Below are 18333 nucleotides of genomic sequence, written 5' to 3' on the forward strand. Positions count from 1 at the left end.
AAGTGAATTCACTCAGTTGTGTCCAACTTTACCAGGCTCCTCTGTCCATGGAATTTTCCAGGCAAGGGTGTTGGAGTGGGTTGCCATTTCCTTCTCCAGGGGATCTTCCCAACCCAGGGATCGAACCTGGGTCTCCCACCTTGCAGGCAGATGTTTTACTATCTGAGCCACCAGGGAAGCCAACTTTATGGTAGGAGATTCTAGAAATAATAGGGATAATGGAAAAATATATATTGGGAAACAGATAAAATCTTTGCTACTCACAGTTTCAACCAATATTTATGGATAGTGTTCTGGGAGTACCTATGGTGTTCTCTGGTGTATTCAGAAGTAGATGTGGGGGATATATCTATAGGAATTTTAAATCTCAGAGGAGAATGAAGAAAAAGAGTAAAAAAGATAAAAAAGTGAGGGAATGCCTGGTGAGAGACCCAGGTAGTAAGAATTAGCAGAACCTAAGATAGTAGCAGTCAGTGTGGGCTTCGATGGTCAGGTGAGGTAGTGCAATGAAGATGGGACTTCAGCTAGTCCTTAAATCCTAGAAACCAGAGGCAATAAGTTTTAAGGAGAAGATCTTTGGCCTAAGTTGTTGCAGGAAGATCTGGGCTTGAACCTTAGATTTGTCACATAGAATCTGTGTGACTTTGAGCAAGTCACCATACCTCTCTGGGCCTCAGTTCCCTTCCATAAAATGAGTTTTCAACTGTGGTCTCATAGTTCTAGTGACTCTGCACAGACCCCACAGCCAGGAATCATTTTAGGAGGGAAAGAATTAGCTGGGCTCTGAAGAAGTTGAGGGGGTGGGCGCACAGTCAGGCCATCCTCACTTTAACCAGGCAGCTCTGCTTCTGTTTTATCTATAGGTATCCCCAGAAAAATCTGTTTGATAAAATGCATCCCCTACTTACACACTGATGAACGTGATGCCTACATTCCCTAAAGTTCTATGAAAAATTGTGAGGGGAGTAGAATTTACAGCCTCACAGGCTCTGAGAGAAAAATATAAGTACATATGCAAAAAATAAAGAGGAATTAAGTATTCTTCAACACTTCATATTGAATTTCTTCTTAAAAAAGAGAATTTCCAGCAGATTCAGAAAGAACTGTTATTTTTAATATTTTTCTTCTCTGGAAGGCATAAAGTGGTGATAATATCACATTTTCAGCCAAATACGAGGGAGGGGAGTCTTTGTACTTAGAGAAAGCATGAGAGGTTTCTGTCAAAGGAGAGGAGACCGCCCAGAGGTTTTCAGTGGCGCTCTGCAGGTGGCCAGCAGAGCACCGTCCAGCGTGGGCTGCTGAGGCTGTGCTGGGTTCACTGCAGTGAGGGAAGGAACTCCGCTTCGCTCTGAAGTCCTAACAAACCCAGTGATCACTGCCCTGTGGTCCATGGGACAGACCCAAATTAGCCCCACACCTGGCCTCCTGGGAACTGCCCATGATTTCTGCAAGAGGAGGAGAGTATATGGGTCAGGACTCAGTAGAGAACAGAAACCACCAAAGTATTTTAAGAGGAAATGAAGCTGCTACAGAAAACTTGGTGTTTCCAAAGTTGCTGCAGCAGCTGCCTCTTGATACCAAGTCTTCACCAGCTGGCTTGCCGGCATTAAGTAGCCAAAGTGCCTCTACCTCATTTCTGCCCTTCAAGCCTCATGCAAGTGCATCTATTGGGCAGAACCTAATTTGCATTCAGGGCTTCCCTGGTGGCTCAGATGGTAAACAATCAGCCTGAAATGTGGGAGACCTGGGTTTGATCCCTGGGTCAGGAAGATTCCCTGCAGAAGGGAATGGCAACCCACTCCAGTATTCTTGCCTGGAGAATTCCATGGACAGAGGAGCCTGGTGAGCTACATTCCATGGAGTTGCAAAGACTCAGACATGACTGAGTGACTAACACACACACACATTTGCATTCAGTCTCCCTCACTGCAAAGGTTATCTGGGAAACGTGGTTTTCAGCCTGCCAGCCTCCAGAGTACAGGAAGGTGCCCTGGAAGGAACTGTTGGGTGCTAAATGACCATATCCAACCACGTTTTCCTTTATTTCAACATCTGAGATCTGCTAAATCCACCAACATGATTGCTTATTAACAAACACTGACTGGGCAAAAGGGTCTTATCACCACCCAGGTTTCCTCCACCTTCCTTTTTACATGGAGATGGAAGGATTGTGGATTCAGAATGAGGTTTGGGAAATGAAAACAAGAACAATCATGAATTATTGAATAGCTGATATCCTGCTTCAGGATTTAGACAACAGAACTCCTTTATGGAGAGAGTCTCCTTGGGAAATGGGGTTATTTACTAACATACAGCATCATAGCTAGAAAGAACCTTAGAAATCATCAGTTTAGCATTTTCCAAAGTGTGTTCCAAAAACTAGTTAGATGTGCATGACACTTTACTCAAACAAGAAAGAATTCAATGGTCAAATAAGTTTGGGAAACACTGCATATTCTCATCTTGAGGAGCCATAACCCATATTAACATAGTAGAGGCTCTGGCAGGGAGGAATCTGCTTCACTTTGGCCCACTGGTTTCCAACTTATTTAGTCTCAGAATTTTTTTTTAAAAACAGAATGCCTGCTAACCTTCCGAGGACTTGAATTTCTATGGGACATACACTGGGAGAACTGGAATGATTTCCAGTTCCTCTTTTTCCATACAGAGAAGCTGAGTGCCAAAGCAGTGAATTCACTTGCAATGATCACAGAAATCAGGGTGATAGAGCTGTGGATAAAACCCAAGACTTTGGACATTTAGTCCAGAATTCTTTCTTCTTCATGCTGTCTCATCTAATGGACTTCTCCACTTTCAAATCTCCAGGCATCTTTGCTAAAGCAACAGCTGCTAAGAGATAGGCTACTCAGGGAAAAGTGCATTTTGTCAAATATCCCACCAATGTGGAAGGATCCTTTTATCCATGAGTCCCAACAACCAACCTTATTACAAAGGACAAATGGGGAGAACACAGAGAAAGTCAATCACTTTGCCTTTATATAATATTTGCCTTCATATAATCAGTGTTTTGAGAGTAACTGGGATATTCTTGAACCCTTCTTTCTGTTTACCAAATTGCAGACCATCAGGAAATGGCACTAGTATATAATCTATTATGAAAACAAATTATCCCCAAATCTAGTGACTTACTATATTTAGTGATATAGTAAGCCTTTATTATATCTCACACAGTTGCTATGAGAATCTGGGAAACTCTTAGGTTGTGATTCTGGTACAGTCTTTTGTGAGGCTTCAGTACAGTGTCAACCAGGGATATAGTCATCTGGAAGTTTCATTGGGGCATGACTATCTCCTCTCATGGTAGCTCATGTCTCAGAAGTCACACACCATCACTTCAGTTTATCAGAAATGAGACTCTATGTCCAGCCCACACTCAAAGGGAGGAAAATTGGGCTCCCCCTTTTGAAGAAACAAGTGTCAAAGAATTTGTAGACATATTTTAAAACCACCACACCAAGAAAGAGCTGCAAGAGAGAAAGATGCTAATTAAATGACCAAAAACCAAGACATGATTTGGGGGTGAAAATCCATTTAGGACAAGAGAAAGTGTTAACTGAAAACTCTGAAAGAGATGAAGAATTTAAATTTGCTTGGGGCTTGGAGTCCCATACTGAATCATGGGCACAGAGATCCTTGAACTTCTTGCAATAAAGAACTCAATTAAAGATCTTCTAAAAGAAAACTTCTATTGCTGGCATTGTGACTAGGGGAATAAATGAAGGATTTGAATCAAGGATAAGCAACTTGAAGTGAATATCCAATGTTTTGACTTGTATCCTTCCAAGTTAAAATTTCCTTTCTTAAGCCTTTGAATTTTCTAAGTGTAGCAACATCTCAACATGACCAAGAGGGTCAAATTCCAGCTCAAGTCTTCACATCTTTTTTTTTCCTTCTTCTGAAGGTTTATACTTATTTCCCTATGCTATCTGAAAGCAAGATATCATGATCTAATTGCTTAAGAATTTATTTCCAAATAGATGTTGACAGAGTCTGAAAGTTTCAGAAAGATCAGACAGATCATATTCCCACTTTTACCCACGGCTTTTTTTTTTTTTTTTAATTAAAAAACAACTATGATCTCCAAAAACTTTCCTTTGTGGCACCTGGGGTATTGCGTCAATCAACATGCATTTCTTGGACATATGATAAAGATAAGAAGTTCTCTAGGACTCTTCTAATATATTTGGGAGCTCAAAGGAAAAACAGATGTAGATAAATGCAGTAATCAAAAAAGTGGGGTTGAGAGAGAGAAATGGACTGAGGCTTCACTGGGGCAGTTCAGTGAGTTGAGGAGGATTTATTTAGGACGATATCCCAGAAATGATGAGCCTTCCCCTGGAACTTAAAACGATTCTAAATATTTGAGGGCAGTTTAGGCAAGGCTGGGAGACAAGAGAAGGGAGACTGAATGTTTGAGTCACTGGACATATGAGAAAAAGGTGGGCCTGAATATAGTGGGAGGTGAGATTGGAAGAGTGGGATGGGGATGGTGATCAAGATGAATGTGAACAAACAGCTGCAAAGAATTTGGTGTGGTTGGAGCAAATCCTTTGCAGGAATTGAAATTTTTTTCCAGTATACTGCTTTTCAAAACAAAACAACAAGGCTTTCCCATTAGCAGAGACTCTTAGAGAGCTGGACCTGTTCTACGGGCGCTTGTGGGAAATGTGGGTTTAAGGGTTTCATCCACCACCCTGGGCCCTATCCAGTCACCATCAAGACTGCAGGTCCACCAGCCTGCAGTATATGGAGGATGGGATAGAGAGTAGGGAGAGGCCAGGGACTGACTGACTGATGGACTGATGATTCATTTGTTCATTATCTAGCTAGCTCACAGTGAATGTCTGTAGGTTTGAGAGGCAAGTAGGATTAAATACATTGTTCAGGGGAGTAGGACAAGATAGTACATTTTTTTTTTTCCTTATGCGAGATGGTTATTGCTCAGAGCAAGTCTTGATTTATTCAGCATAGATTTCATTTCTCTCTCTCTTTCTTTCTTTTGTGTGGCAATCATTGAAAGATTTTTTCAGTAAACATTTGCTGTGATCCTGTGACACTGGTGTCAGGGACCGCGCTAAGTGCCAGGGACACCAAAATGACTGAAATATGATATTGACAATGTGACAACACACTTAAATATGTAACTTGAAGATGTTCCCTTTTGCTTCTGGCTTTTGCTTTGCCCGAAGGAGGGCTATTTCTCTTGGAAGAGAGTGGACAAATGTGCAGCAGATGAACAGAATCGTGTTTGCGTTCCGGCTGTTGTACCAGCTGGGTGGCACTGACACTGACCTCCACCTGTCTAACTCCTGCTTCCTTTAGTTCAGAACCAAGTTATTTTTATGCTTGTATCATGGGACAGACTAAGTGGTGATGGAAGTTCTTAAATGCTGAATTTGGAATGAATGCATTCTTGTTTCTAGAAATCCGTGTATTAATACTAAGTGGCTACTTCCACAGCAACAGACACAACACACAAAATGAAGTAATAACCAATAGCTGCAGGTGGCAGAGTCCATCCCCTTATTTCAGTGGGATGAGGGGCCTTGGACACAAGGAAGGACTGGACCCAAAGTCACCTGAAAATACAGAGGACCAGCCAGGGTTACTCAAATCTCCTGGCTCTGAGTCCATGCTCTTTTTATTGATGCAGTCATGACATCACCCATGAAACAAGTGCAGATTTTAATCTTCCTCATCAAGAGGCCTGATGGCTGTACGACTCATGCATACATATCATCAAGGTTCCTGGGTGGTTGACACTCATCACCCTCTGACTTCATTTTTTTTTTTTCCCTTTGCAAGATGGTTATTGCTCAGAGCCAACATCCCTTTTCCAAAAAGTGAACATTGCCAGAAGGGTTTTTGGAAACTGCCTTGCTATCTGTCAGGAGCCAGATGATTTGCAGCAGTGAACCAACGCTCATAACAAGGAGACCTGATTGGATTACCAATTAGCCACCTCCACCTCTGGAGGGTGGTTGGAAAGAAGAGAAAATATGGTGTTTAGTTTGGGCAAATACCAAGAGGGCTTTATCATCCTCATCGAGGCATCAGCACAGCACATTAGGCCTCCTCCGAGCCATTCCACAGGAACGTCTCTCTCCTGATGCAAGAGCGAACTTGTTAAGCAAACATTGGGTTATTGTGTCTGAACTACAGAAGCACCTCTGTGTCAGCGAGAGGAGAGAAACTGGCTGACTTGCGTCTGTTTTTAATGATGTCTCTGCTGCTGGGAAGTTTTGGAAGCTGCAGGTAGAATCTTCCCCCAAGGAAACAGGGCTGACCTGGGCTGTCTCATCTTACCTTCCCCTGACGGAAGCTCCTGGGTGTGGGTGGGCCCTGGGAGGGACAGGCAGATGTTTTCTCCACCTGGACCTTGCAAGAAGTGTCCCAATGTAGGGTCTCCAGATTTTTCTTGAAAATAAGCACAGGCACCGGCAGTGAGTGTTAGCACTAGAGCAGGGGAGGGAGGCCGAATGTAGCCTGCTCTCCCCAGCGGGGAGCTGCTGGAGGGTGTGCTCAGGAGCTCGCCAGGGTGCAGAGCTGCCCTCTCCCTCCTGGGGTTCTCCAGAGCTGCGCCATGTTTGGGCCCCATTGTCTAAAGTTAGTGTGGGATGAATGGGGTGGGGCTGCCACTTGCCTATGCCATGGCTTCCGTGAGGTCTAGAAAAGAAGGGTCCTTTGGTTTCAGGCATCCCTGCAGGGACAAGGTGAGGCTGGTAGGGGCATCTTGTGCGAAGGAAATGGAGCCGTGTCCTTCAAGCACATGTGCAGCCCAGAGCCTCGGCGCAGGTCTCAGAGCCTCCAGCCTCTGCTTCCTGCTCTGCCTTGTGCCTTTGTGCCCTACTCAGCAGCATAGCTGTGCCCTGACGGTCAAGTGTGGCCGCTCTTAGTGACTCCAGGGGCTTGGGCCAGGGAGGAGAAGAAAACTGTATTTCTCCCCGTTGCTTAGTTGAAGATGTTTCTTTGACTTGACTTTCCCCATTTCCAAGGCAAAGGGGTCAGGAGAAGAGCTGGCAGTCAATCACAGTGGATGCTTACAAGTGTGTGTTTATACACATACACTGAGGCCTGACACACACGGGAACACACACTCACACGTACTTACACCGAGGTGTGCATGCACATGTACCCATACACATAGCATACATGCACACACATGTAGGTGTGTGTGCACAGACAGGGACGCACAGCAACACAAGCACAGGCAAACCTGCATGCCTGCTTAATCACACATACACACGTGAGCACACGAGTACACACATGCACTCACATAGCTATATAAGCACACGCATGCCATCAGACACACATGTGCCCTCGTATACACATTCATTTACACACACTCAACCTATGCACTTAAGGCTTCAGGCCACACTTCTCTCATAGTCACAGCCCTGTTGTTTATTCTAATCAGATTCTCCTTTTGTAAGGGTGTCCAATTAGGAGGGTGTGTGTGTGTGTGTCTGTCTGTGTGTTTGGTGTGATTTGTCCTGGGTAATGAAACCTCGTAGGAATACCCTTGGTGGTGACATTATGGTACCTAAAGTTTAGGTAATTAGCTCCAAATTAAGAGAGCATCATTGCCCTGCAAATATAAAAGGGAGGGAATTGTAAGAAAAAGGTTCCACCTTGAAACAGTTGGGAAGTTTCTTTGGTGAAAGAACAGAGGTGGAGGAGGGGGAGACAGGATTTGATTTTGACCATTTCAGCCTTAAACAGAGAAGATGCAAGCACATAATGGGGTTATTGATCCATGTATTGAATTTATGCTCACAAGGCTTCAAATATACACGCTGGGTTTGAGGCAGGGGGAGCAAGAGCAAGCAGGGTTTGAACAGCGAGGTGTCTGTCCCTGAGTGAGTGTGGGATGGGACGAAAGTGGTGGTGCCTGTTGTTTCTTGGTGGCTCTCAGTTGCCATGTTCCTCTCTGAGTGTGAGCTTCTGGAAGCCCCGAGTGAGGCTCTACTGTTAACAGAGGCATTTTCTTCACCAAACATACTCCATCTCCTTCATCTGCTGCTCAACCTGAGAAATTTGCCCATCCTCCGATGAAGGAGGAACAGCTGGTTGAGCTGCACTTTCTAGAAGTTTGTGGGTTCGTAGGTCTCCAGCTTGGACCCTCCCTAAGGGATTTTCAGGGGTGATTTGGACTCTAAGCAATTTTTGCTTTGTGCGCTGCCCCCACAGAAGCTGTCACTGCACTGTCTCCTCCTGATCTGTTGGCTCTTAAGGATGAGAACTCCGAGTGGGGCTAAAGCACCGAGGGTGTGGTCCTGCCTGCCTCACCCTTCAGAAGAGATCTGGAGTCCTCTCTGTTCACAGGCCTCAGGCCCTGCCCTGGGCTGGGGAGGGTGATTCCTTCCTGGGGACTCTTCCCCTTAGCCAGGTCCCCCGGCAGGCAGGGTTATGGCTCGGCGTGGAGAATGCCCCGTAAACCCAGTAGGGAGTCTCTGTGATGAGCGCAGGGAGCCGCGTCATCACGGGTGCTGCCAGGAGGGAGGGAAGCACAGAACAGCTTGGCAGTGTGAGCTGGTGCAGAAAACCCTTTTTAAAAACATGGACTGACTCTTGAGGAATAAGCATGGTGAGCGTTAATCCCACTGACATGGTCGGAAACACTGCTGATTTCCCTTCTTCAGTGGGGTGGCTTTCAGACAGCTTATGTGTGGCCCTGGAAGATGACTAAAATGAGCCCAGAGTCACAGACAAGCCAAAGGGGTGCATCTACCCCAGAAGTGATTACCTTGTCCTGCTGCTGGAAGTGCCCCCCCAGCTGGTCTCTCACATGGGGGGCCTGTGGAGCTGCTGCGGCCTGATGTCCTGGGGCTGTCTGGGCCTCTCTGGCTCTCTGGACTTTTCTTTCCTTTCCTCAGGGACGGTGATGAGGTCCCCTTCTGGGGCGGAGCAACATCCTCTTCAAAAGCAAAAGGAGAAAAAGCATGAGTAAGAATCAGGATCAGCAAGAAGCAGAGGGAACCTCTTTGCTAACTCTCCGAGTGATGGCTCCTGGTGTCTAGAATTGGTTATTCCCCACATTCTCACATTGGTCTCTCTTTTTTCCAGCCCTGCTAAGGAGCAGAGGCCAGGTATCTCCCATAGCCAAGGCGGGATTACTTTTGACCCTTCCTTGGGGGAACCTCTAAGAACTGGGAGAAGCCGAACAGTGGTTGTTCTTATTCTTGTCCTGCTGATGGACTCCTGAGATAGAAGAAAGGCAAGGGAGGCTGCAAGGTCCTTCCCTAACTGGGGAGACCCAGCCTTCAAGCTCATGGGACTATTGGTTACAGAGTTCCAACCACAAAGCAATTTTCCTAAGCAGACCAGTGATCACATGGCCCCTCTGGGTCATAAAGCACACAGCAGCCCCTTCCAGATGATAGAGGGTAACAGCATGGATGATAACACTCCACAGAGCACATCCTGGCCTCCATCTCTCTCTCTTTTATTCTTTCTTAAAGTCAGCAGGGACTACTCTAGAGAGGGTAAAACCCAGTAACCTAAAAGTGATTGAGACCTTGTCTTAATCTCAGAGAGAGTGGTCTTTATTTCATGTTCAATGCACTCTTGCTGTTTGTATAGAAAAGCTGGCTTCACACACAGTCTCAAAGTACCATAAGCCACTTCTTACAAAGGGAAAAGTGTCTTTACAATGGATAAATCTAGCAGACACATCTTTAACCAAATGAAGAAGTTTAACATCACCTATAATGGAGCAAATTATAACTAATGGGATAAATATAAAGGCATATTTATGTCCCTTGATGTAATGCCCTGGGAAGAGCACATAACCAACTTAGTATACTTGTCCAAAATGTTTGATCTGCATCTAATTATGAGGAAACAGACAAACCTAAATTGAGGATAATTCTGTAAAGCAGCTTAGCCTATCCTCTTCAAAGATGTCAGTGTCATGAAAAATGAGACTGCGAAAGTGTTCTAGAGAAAAATATGCTCAAGAGATGTGACAGTTAAATACAATGCATGATTCTGAGTTGAATCCTGGATTGATTGGGAAGAAAACAGCTATAAGAAATGTTACTGGTATAATTAGAGAAATTGGAATGTGGACTATATATTAGAAAACAGTATGACATCAATGTTAATATTTTTGAATGTGATAATTGCACTGTGGTTATGAAGAACATCCTTGCTCTTGGGAGACATATGCTGATAAGGGATGAAATGTACAAAGTCTGCAGTTAAGTCTCAGATGGTTCAGCAATAAAATAAAATATGTATGTATGTATGTGCATACATAAAATCTGGCTTCATTTTTATGATATGAGAAGTGAAACAATCCAGGGCTAGGCAAGTAAACGGGTCTGTGCAACCTCTGGACAGTGGGATAGTCTCACTTACTAGTTTTAAACACCTTTGCCTCAGGGACCCTTGGATGAGAAAGATTCCCATGGAAATCTTGCCTGTTTGAACCCCCACATCCTTTTTTTTTAATGCATCTGCTACCCGGTTGAGTTACACACTGAACTAACATATTAACTAATCAAGAGATCAGGGACTTCTTAGCCAACTTCCTTCTGGCAGGGTAGTAGATCCTCGTAGATCTAGAGGATGGACAAGTTCTAGATCCTCTGTCCCCAGTGGACACAGCAGCTCAAAACAAGTGGAGGGCTGGTGAGGTGAGCAGCACAGAAGACAAAATTCCCTGGTGTTGCCATCCATCCTGGTGGCTCAGGCTGTGCCTTGAACGTTGTGGTGCACAGGGAGGATCTGCTTTCTTCCCTGTCTACTCACAGAGTGACCCTTGCCATGTTTGGAGTTTTTACAAACAACTTCAAATTCTTTAGGACGATTAACTCTCGCTTAAGAAATATGGTAAACAAGCCCCTGCCTCAAAAATCAAAGGATTTGCATTTCCCTAATAATTAGTGATGTTGAGCATCTTTTCATGTGCCTCTTAACCATCTGTGTATCTTTGGAGAGATGTCTTTTTAAGTCTTCTGTCCAGTTTTTGATTGGGTTGTTTGCTTTTTTGATTTTGAGTTCCATGAACTGAAATAGCTAGTGGGAACCTGCTAAAGTACAAGAAGCTCAGCTCGGTGCTCCAGAGGGGCAGGATGAGGGGATGGGAAGGAGGTCCAAGAGGGAGGGGATATATGTATACATATAGTTGATTCACTTCATTTGTGCAGCAGAAACTAACACAACATTGTAAAGCAATTATACTCCATTAAAAAAATGAAGTTGAAAATTAAAAATAAAGAAACTACCTATATACTATTACTGTTTTAATATCTAAAATGACAAAATAAAATAATATATATAATAATACACAGAAAAATCGAAGGACCATTCTCAAAACTGAAATGTGTCAAGAATGTCGTGACCTGGGTTCATTGCTTTGTTTGTTCTGAGAGGCAGTGCAGTTTGATGAATAAGAGTACAGGTTCTGAGACTGGAAGGCAGCTCCGAGCCCAGTGAGGCCACTTGTAATTGCATGACCTCAGACAAGTTCCTCATCTCCCAGGGCTTCAGATTTCTGATCTGTGAAACAAGGGTAGGACTGTTGTGAGGAGCAAATGAGATGAGAGGTGTTAAAAATTGAGGAGCGTGCCTGGCACTGAGGAGGAACTTAAATATTAATGTGCCTCCTTCTACTTCTGATTACCACCAGTCAGAGATTACCTAGCATCTGTGATCCTGTCATTTTGCCCTTGGGGAAGGAGGTTGTTTTCTAAAAGTGAAGAGCTTTCTAAATATGGCCCATTATTTCCAATCTATCCACACCTAAAAATATACACTTTGATATATACATAATTTCAGATGTTCATATGATGTTTTGAAAAAAAATGAAGACTTTTATTGATATTATGAACTTTTATTGAATAAACACATATTCCTAAGTAGATTAGGTTAAAAAGATAGAAACTAGAGTGTGCAGTAAATGTTTAGTAATTTGGTGCTGTTTTACATCTGCAATCAGAATATATTCTTGTGTGCTAAGTCTCTTCAGTCGTGTCTGACTCTTTGTAGCCCCATGGACTGTAGCCTACCAGATTCCTCCGTCCATGGGATTCTCCAGGCAAGAATACTGGAGTGGGTTACCATTTCCTTCTCCAGGGGATCTTCCTGACAGAGGGCTCAAACTCACGTCTCTTATGTCTCCTGCATCGGCAGGCAGGTTCTTTGCCACTAGTGACACCGGGGAAGCCCATAGAATATATTCTTAGGGGGTTTCATTAGTCACTAGTGAGCTAGATACGAAGTTGTTTTCACTATGGCACTTTGATTATGGCAGCTGCTGTCTGAGCAGAAGTACCTTCAAGTAGCTGGGGAGGAGCTTTGTCCCTTCTAGCCTCGTTTTTCGTGGCTGGGGACCCTGACATGTCTTGCCTTGCTCTCCTCTGGAGCAGGATCCTGTGGGATGCTGGAGGGAAGGAGTAGCTACCTTGAGGCGAGAGTGTGTCCCTGTCTGTGTCCATTGGGAGATGCACTCTTAACGCCCTTGACCTCCTTAGGGACACCTGCTTCAGGGGAGGTCTCCATGACGACGTGTACTCTTCTGTTTCTGGTGCTGACTCAGGCTGTGGAGCACCTAGGAGACAGAGAGAAAGCCAAGTTGTGCTGGACATCTGTGGGTTTTGCCAGCTGTCTTTTCTTCTTTTTTAAAAAAAATCTGTTTTTTTTTTTAAATGCTTTTTATTTTATTTATTTTTCTTAATCCCCCAAGAAGGGATTGAACCCATGCTCCCAGCAGTGGAAGCACAGAGTCCTAACCACTGGCCCACCAGGAAATTCTCAAACATTCAGCCTTTAAAAAAATTTTTTTTGGGGGTACAGCATGCGGGATCTTAGTTCCCTGACCAGGGATCAAGCCTGCACTTCCTACATTGGAAGCATAGAGTCTTAACCACTGGACTGCCAGGGAAGTCCCTGTCTCTTCTTTTTGGGGACCCATCTCTTTGTCACTCACTCCATGTGGTTTTGGGTGGTCTGTTCTCTGACTCCAGGGACGGGCATGTGACTGAAGCCTGGCTATGAGAGCATCTCACTGTCATAGCCACAGTGATTGAGTCCAGGGAGGACACAGAGCCCAAGCCTGGCCAATCAGAGGCAATTTTGGTACTTTTTTCAAGAGCTTTTAAGAGGTATATCCATTCTACTGGGATTAACAAGCTATCATGGATTTGCAAGAGGCCATCTTTACATGGGGATAACCTACTTGAGAGGAAAGATTAACAGAGCTGAGAGACTCAGACAAATAGTGTCCAGAGGACATTTTCTGAAACCTGGATCCAGTTCAGCCTGGAGTTGGCTGATCCTTGTACTATCCAATTACATGAGTGAATACATTTCTTTTTTTTCGCTTAAGAGCGTTTGAGTTAGCCTTCTAACACTTGTTATTCAAAGAGTCCTCACAGACATACACAAGAAGGAAGAACTCAATGGATTCACTTTCTCTGTATTTTATTCCTGGTTTTCATTTGGCAGTGTGTTGGCAAGCTCAATGGATCTAATAGCTTTAAGAATCTGGTGCATGATGTCCTTGTGACCTTCCTTCCAAGGTCATCATGGAAGATAATCAGGATTCAACTGAATCCTGCTGATAGTCCTGTCTTTATGTGCCTTAGGCATGTTCTTTTAAAAATTGGAGTATAGTTGATTTACAGTGCTGTGTTAGTTTCAGGTGTACAGCAAAGTGAGTCAGTGAGCATGTCTTTTTATTCTAGTGTTTTGACTTCTGGGACTTTACTGACCCTGGGGAGACTGTCTCTCCCAGGGCTAGCCAGGCCCTTGAGACAGTAAAGGCAAGTGCATATTTCATACGGCAACTAACCAGTCTAGAGCCCCTCCCGCTGCTCCCCAGGCATGACCTCCTTTAAGCAGCTCTTACACTTCTAGGACCCTATGTTGTTGTTGGTTAGTGGCCAAGTCGTGTCTGACTCTTTGCAGCCCCATGGACTGCAGCATGCCAGGCCTCCCTGTCCCTGCCAGGCCACTATCACCCTGCCTTTATGACCCCAGGGCCAGGTATCCAACAACCAGGGACAGCCCTGATGCACAGAGTCTGCCCAAGTTATTCCAACTAGCCAATGCCAAACTTGCTTAGCCTGCTTGCCCTGCCTCGGCCATTTCTTCCTGCCAAAAATGGAATAAAAACTCTTGCCCATTCCCTGTACACCCCCCATCCGCCCTCCCCTCCTCACACACACTGTGCCCCCTGCCAGCACTTCTGCCTCCTAACTGACCCTGGTTCTTTCCATGTGGCCCTGTGGGACATGGCATGCCCTCTGCTCTTGGGAACTGTGAGTAACAGACTATCTTTTCACTGGCAAGTGTCTCCTGATATACTGGCCTCATTAGACCTGAATAATAATTTTAAAAACCCTGCATTTAAAAATACTGTAATACTGTGTGTGTGTGTTTTAAGGAGCTACATAATTTTTTGGAAAGGTAAAATCTACATACAGTGAAAGCAAGCAGATCCTAAGTAAACAGTTCAGTGAGTTTTGATAAATGTATATATCCATGCAACCAACTAAGATTTAGAACATTTTCATCATCTCAGAAAGTTCCTTTATGCATCCTTCCATTGACAGTCTTTTAAGCTTAACAGTTATGATATTCTTCATAGTGAGAATTCCAAACAGCTGGAGAGTGAAAACTCAGAAATCAGTGGCAGTTTTTCTGAAGTTTCTAGAAAGCTCAGAACTAGGACTTTTCAAAATTGGAGTCAGCTGTTTAGAGAGTTGCCTTTTGCCTCAGGCTGCCCAGAAAATTCCCAGGGGCAATAATGTGTCTTTGGCCAGGGTGTTGTGGAATGGCTTGGGAAGATCAGAAAGAATTTCTGCTTGTGTGCAGGGTGAACTGAGTGGTCACTCAGAAGCCTCTTTCTAAGTCTTAGGTTGGAATTGATCTCTCCTTACTTGGACTCTCTTAGCACTTTGCTTAGAAGCTCAAAATCTCTTTCCTGACAAGGACTGTAGAAATCATCTAAGTTACATAATAATGTTACCTAATTCACAATCAGGAAAATGGAACAGACTCAGAGACATAGAGAATGACTGATGGTTGCCAAGGGGGACAAGGGGTTGGGTAGGGATGGAGTGGGAGTCTGGAGTTAGCAGATGCAAACCGGAATATATGGAATGAACACACAACAAGATCCTACTGTAAGGCACAGGGAACTGCAGTCCATATCCTGTGATAAACCATAATGGAAAAGAATGTGAAAAAGAATGTCTCTCTCTCTATATATACTGTATATATATACATATAACTGAATCGCTTTGCTGTACAGTAGAAATTAACACAATATTATAAATCAACTATACTTCAATAAAATAAACTACAAAAAATCAGGAAAAGTGGCTCTTCAGACAAACTTTGATCTTTCATAAGAGTAAAATCCAAAGATCCAAATATCCTTTTTATCCTGGCTGCCAGGTAGCTAGCTCATCTAAATCCAGTGCTTATCAAAGGCAATGAATTCATTGCAGATGTCTGATAAAATTTATTTCTCTACTCTTTTTAACCAGATTTTTATTTTTCCAATTTCAGTTATATATGGCATTTACTTGTTGTAAACTGCCTGAAAATCCTTGCACCTTTATAACATCTATGGTGCCCTGGACTTATTTATGTGTATGGCTGACTGCCATTTTCTTCCACAGTTTAGCAAAATGCCCTGCTTAATGAAGGACTCAATGCATATTTTAAAAACTGAGTTGAATATGACCAGTAGAGACCTATTTGCAGATTTATCCTTTTTGTTTCTTTTTAAAAAAGTTCTCATAAGGGGGTGACCCTGGAGAGGGTCAGCCGTGATTTAGGAGAGGGCTGCATGAGTGGGTCCCACACTCCAGTCCTTCCTGGCTTGCCTCATTCCCTCAGGAGACCCGTTCACAAGGACCCACCTCTTCTTTGTGCCTTGCCTTTTGGCGGGTGTTGGCTATGATAATGAATCTCCACAGGGAAGATGAAGAGCTCTGCTGGGGGCTCACTGGCTTTAAGTTGACTCCTCAGGGGGTCCAGGACTCTGGGTGGTTCTTCTGAGATAAGAGGTAATTTCAAAGCTTTAGGTGCCTGGAGAAAATGTAAAAACAAACAGACCCCAATATGGCAGGTATCTAAATCCTGTTGCCTGCAAGGGATAAATGATATGGTATCTTATTGACTCTCTAGCATCAGAAGCTGCTGGGTGTGATGTTGCTTCTGTATCCAGGGCTGAGAAGGAAAACTGACCAACCTGGAAGCTGGTCAGCTCACTAGAGTGGGGCTGCTTTGCTTGGTGGGAACTAAATTATGTCCCCATTAACCCAGTCTCCAACTGCTCTGAGAAGTATAAACATGGTAAATTCAAGAGCCTTTGTGAGGATATGCAGTCTTTCTTTCTCTTGTAGCCCTGAAACAGCCGGATTGACATGTTGGAGCTATTTCCATGTCTGGAGAGGGAAAAATCTTGACTTGTGTCATTATGGGGAAAAAGGCAAGGCTCAGACTGTGGACTGTGCAACCTTTCAGGTAAGAAAGGGCAGAAATAGGAACACACATTTGCATATTTGCTTGCCTTGTGTAATCTAAGCCTCAATTTCTCCTTCTGTAAAATGGGGGTAATCATACTGCCCACCTCATAAATTGCCATGAGGATTAAATGAGTTAATTATACATAGTTACAATAGTGTTTGGAACTAGGCTTATTTCTATAATATTTCTTTGAGAGAAGACTGTTCTGTCCTTAGGGTTTAATACTGAATCTTGCCACTAGCAGAATACCTGGGTGTCTCCACACGTCTGAAATATGAAGATAGCTAGAAAAAGAAAATCACTGTGCGTCAGGATCAACCACAGCTTTAACCCAGTTTCCTTTATGTCCCCAAAGCTCCAAAACATAGGCGTATGTATGCACGGTGGGGGTGGGGGAAGAGAGAGGCACTAGGGCTAGTACTTAGAGCTTCCTGTTTCCAATTATTCAGAAGTTGCTAAAAATTTTTCCTTTTAGTTTGCAGCTTTTAACATATGAACTCGGCTCTATGAAATGTATATGTGTGCTGGGTTTCAGGGAGTTCAATTTCACAGGAGGAAAAATAAAAACGTTTCTCACTTTTTAGTGTTCAAAAAGAAAAAAAGATCAGACACACACAAGCATCCTACGTGTTTAGAGTTGAATGAGGAGGAAATTCACCCAGCAACATTCAGGGTAGTATGTATAGTTTTGAGACGTTAAGAAAATGATTAACCCAATGCATGCACATGGGATCTTTCTGTTCCTAGAGATCTCCACTCTCCAGGAGCCAGCTGCCCACCAACTGCCCTTTTCTGAATACCGACCTTTGTATTTTGTTTGACAAGGTTTGCATTGGGAAATCTATGTGGAAACTCTAAATGGTTCGTGTGAGATATGGCTGACAAGCTATGCCTTAAATTTCTCCATTGTAATTAAAAATTTACAGAGTTTTAATATAGTGGAAAATATTGCTTTCCTCTGCTAAATCGTATACATAGGTTGATGGGAGGGATTCCTATCCTCTGAACCTGGCTCAGTTCTGGGATGATCTGCGTGTGAGACTGAGGACTTTCCTTGGGCTTGGGTGACCCTGGCAGGTCAGGCCTGCTGTTTACTCCTGGTCCAAAGGAACCTGAAAAACCAGAGGTCCTTCTGGTGTGAATGGAAAGATTTAGATCACCTTAGACATAGAGAATCTGAGAAAATCCTGAACAGACGGAAAACAACCTCTTCGCTGGCACTGGGGCCAGCTGGCGTGCCCACGGCTCCTCAGGGCCACGTCAGATGGCATGGATCCCACTAACGTTGTTGTGGGTCCCTATTGGACACAAGATACTTTCACATAAGTGCTTCGTTCCCTTTCATCCTTCCATCAGCCCTGTGAGGCTGGTGTTATCCCTGTGCACAGAGGAGGAGCAGCTCAGCGGTGAACCGCTCGCTCAAGTCATACAGCTGCCACGATGGCCGAACATTCCAGAGCCCCTGCTCAGTCCCGCTCAGCACAAGTTCAGGAAGATGTACCTGAAACTTCTGAAGGGGTTGATAAACCTGCAAAATTTATCCTACATTTTCGAAGCTGACAGACCCTCAGTTAAGCAAAACCATTGCCAGGTTCCAAGCATTTTGAGTTTGAAGTGGGTCAGCTGCTTACAAACTCAAATTCTGTCCTTACATGCTTACAGATAACCCTCAGCCCCTTAACAGAGTAAAGGGTTCTATTGCCATCAGTGTGGTAACACCATCTGCTTTAATGCAGGGCAGCTGAAATTCCTCTTACTCACTGTTTTCAACATTTAGTGAATTACTACCCCTTTAGTCCAACTCCACACAGTGAGCTCAAAAGC

The 18333-nt window shown here is 44.0% G+C and overlaps 1 protein-coding gene across 8 annotated transcripts in view; it reads right to left on the bottom strand.

Annotated features, from left to right (window-relative positions):
• The window catches only part of KIAA2012 (KIAA2012 ortholog), a 126737-nt gene that overhangs the window by 82459 nt on the left and 25945 nt on the right, over positions 1-18333 (bottom strand). For 7 of the 8 annotated variants that reach the window (XR_015143836.1, XR_015143831.1, XM_086345832.1 and 4 more), the window contains 4 exons: positions 15900-16068; positions 12431-12577; positions 8768-8938; positions 6328-6438 (listed from right to left, as the gene is read on the bottom strand). Coding sequence is in view for 6 of the 8 variants with exons in the window: in XM_086345832.1 (XP_086201958.1) it covers positions 6328-6438; positions 8768-8938; positions 12431-12577; positions 15900-16068 (598 nt within the window). In the remaining 2 variants the exon portion in view is untranslated. The remainder of the gene's footprint in view (positions 1-6327; positions 6439-8767; positions 8939-12430; positions 12578-15899; positions 16069-18333) is intronic. The other variant, XM_086345806.1, reaches the window with a different exon arrangement.

This window comes from Bos grunniens, chromosome 2, assembly GCF_055505025.1.
Source record: "Bos grunniens cultivar Pamir isolate PY7600 chromosome 2, Bosgru_T2T1.0, whole genome shotgun sequence".
Classification (NCBI taxonomy): Eukaryota; Metazoa; Chordata; class Mammalia; order Artiodactyla; family Bovidae; genus Bos; species Bos grunniens.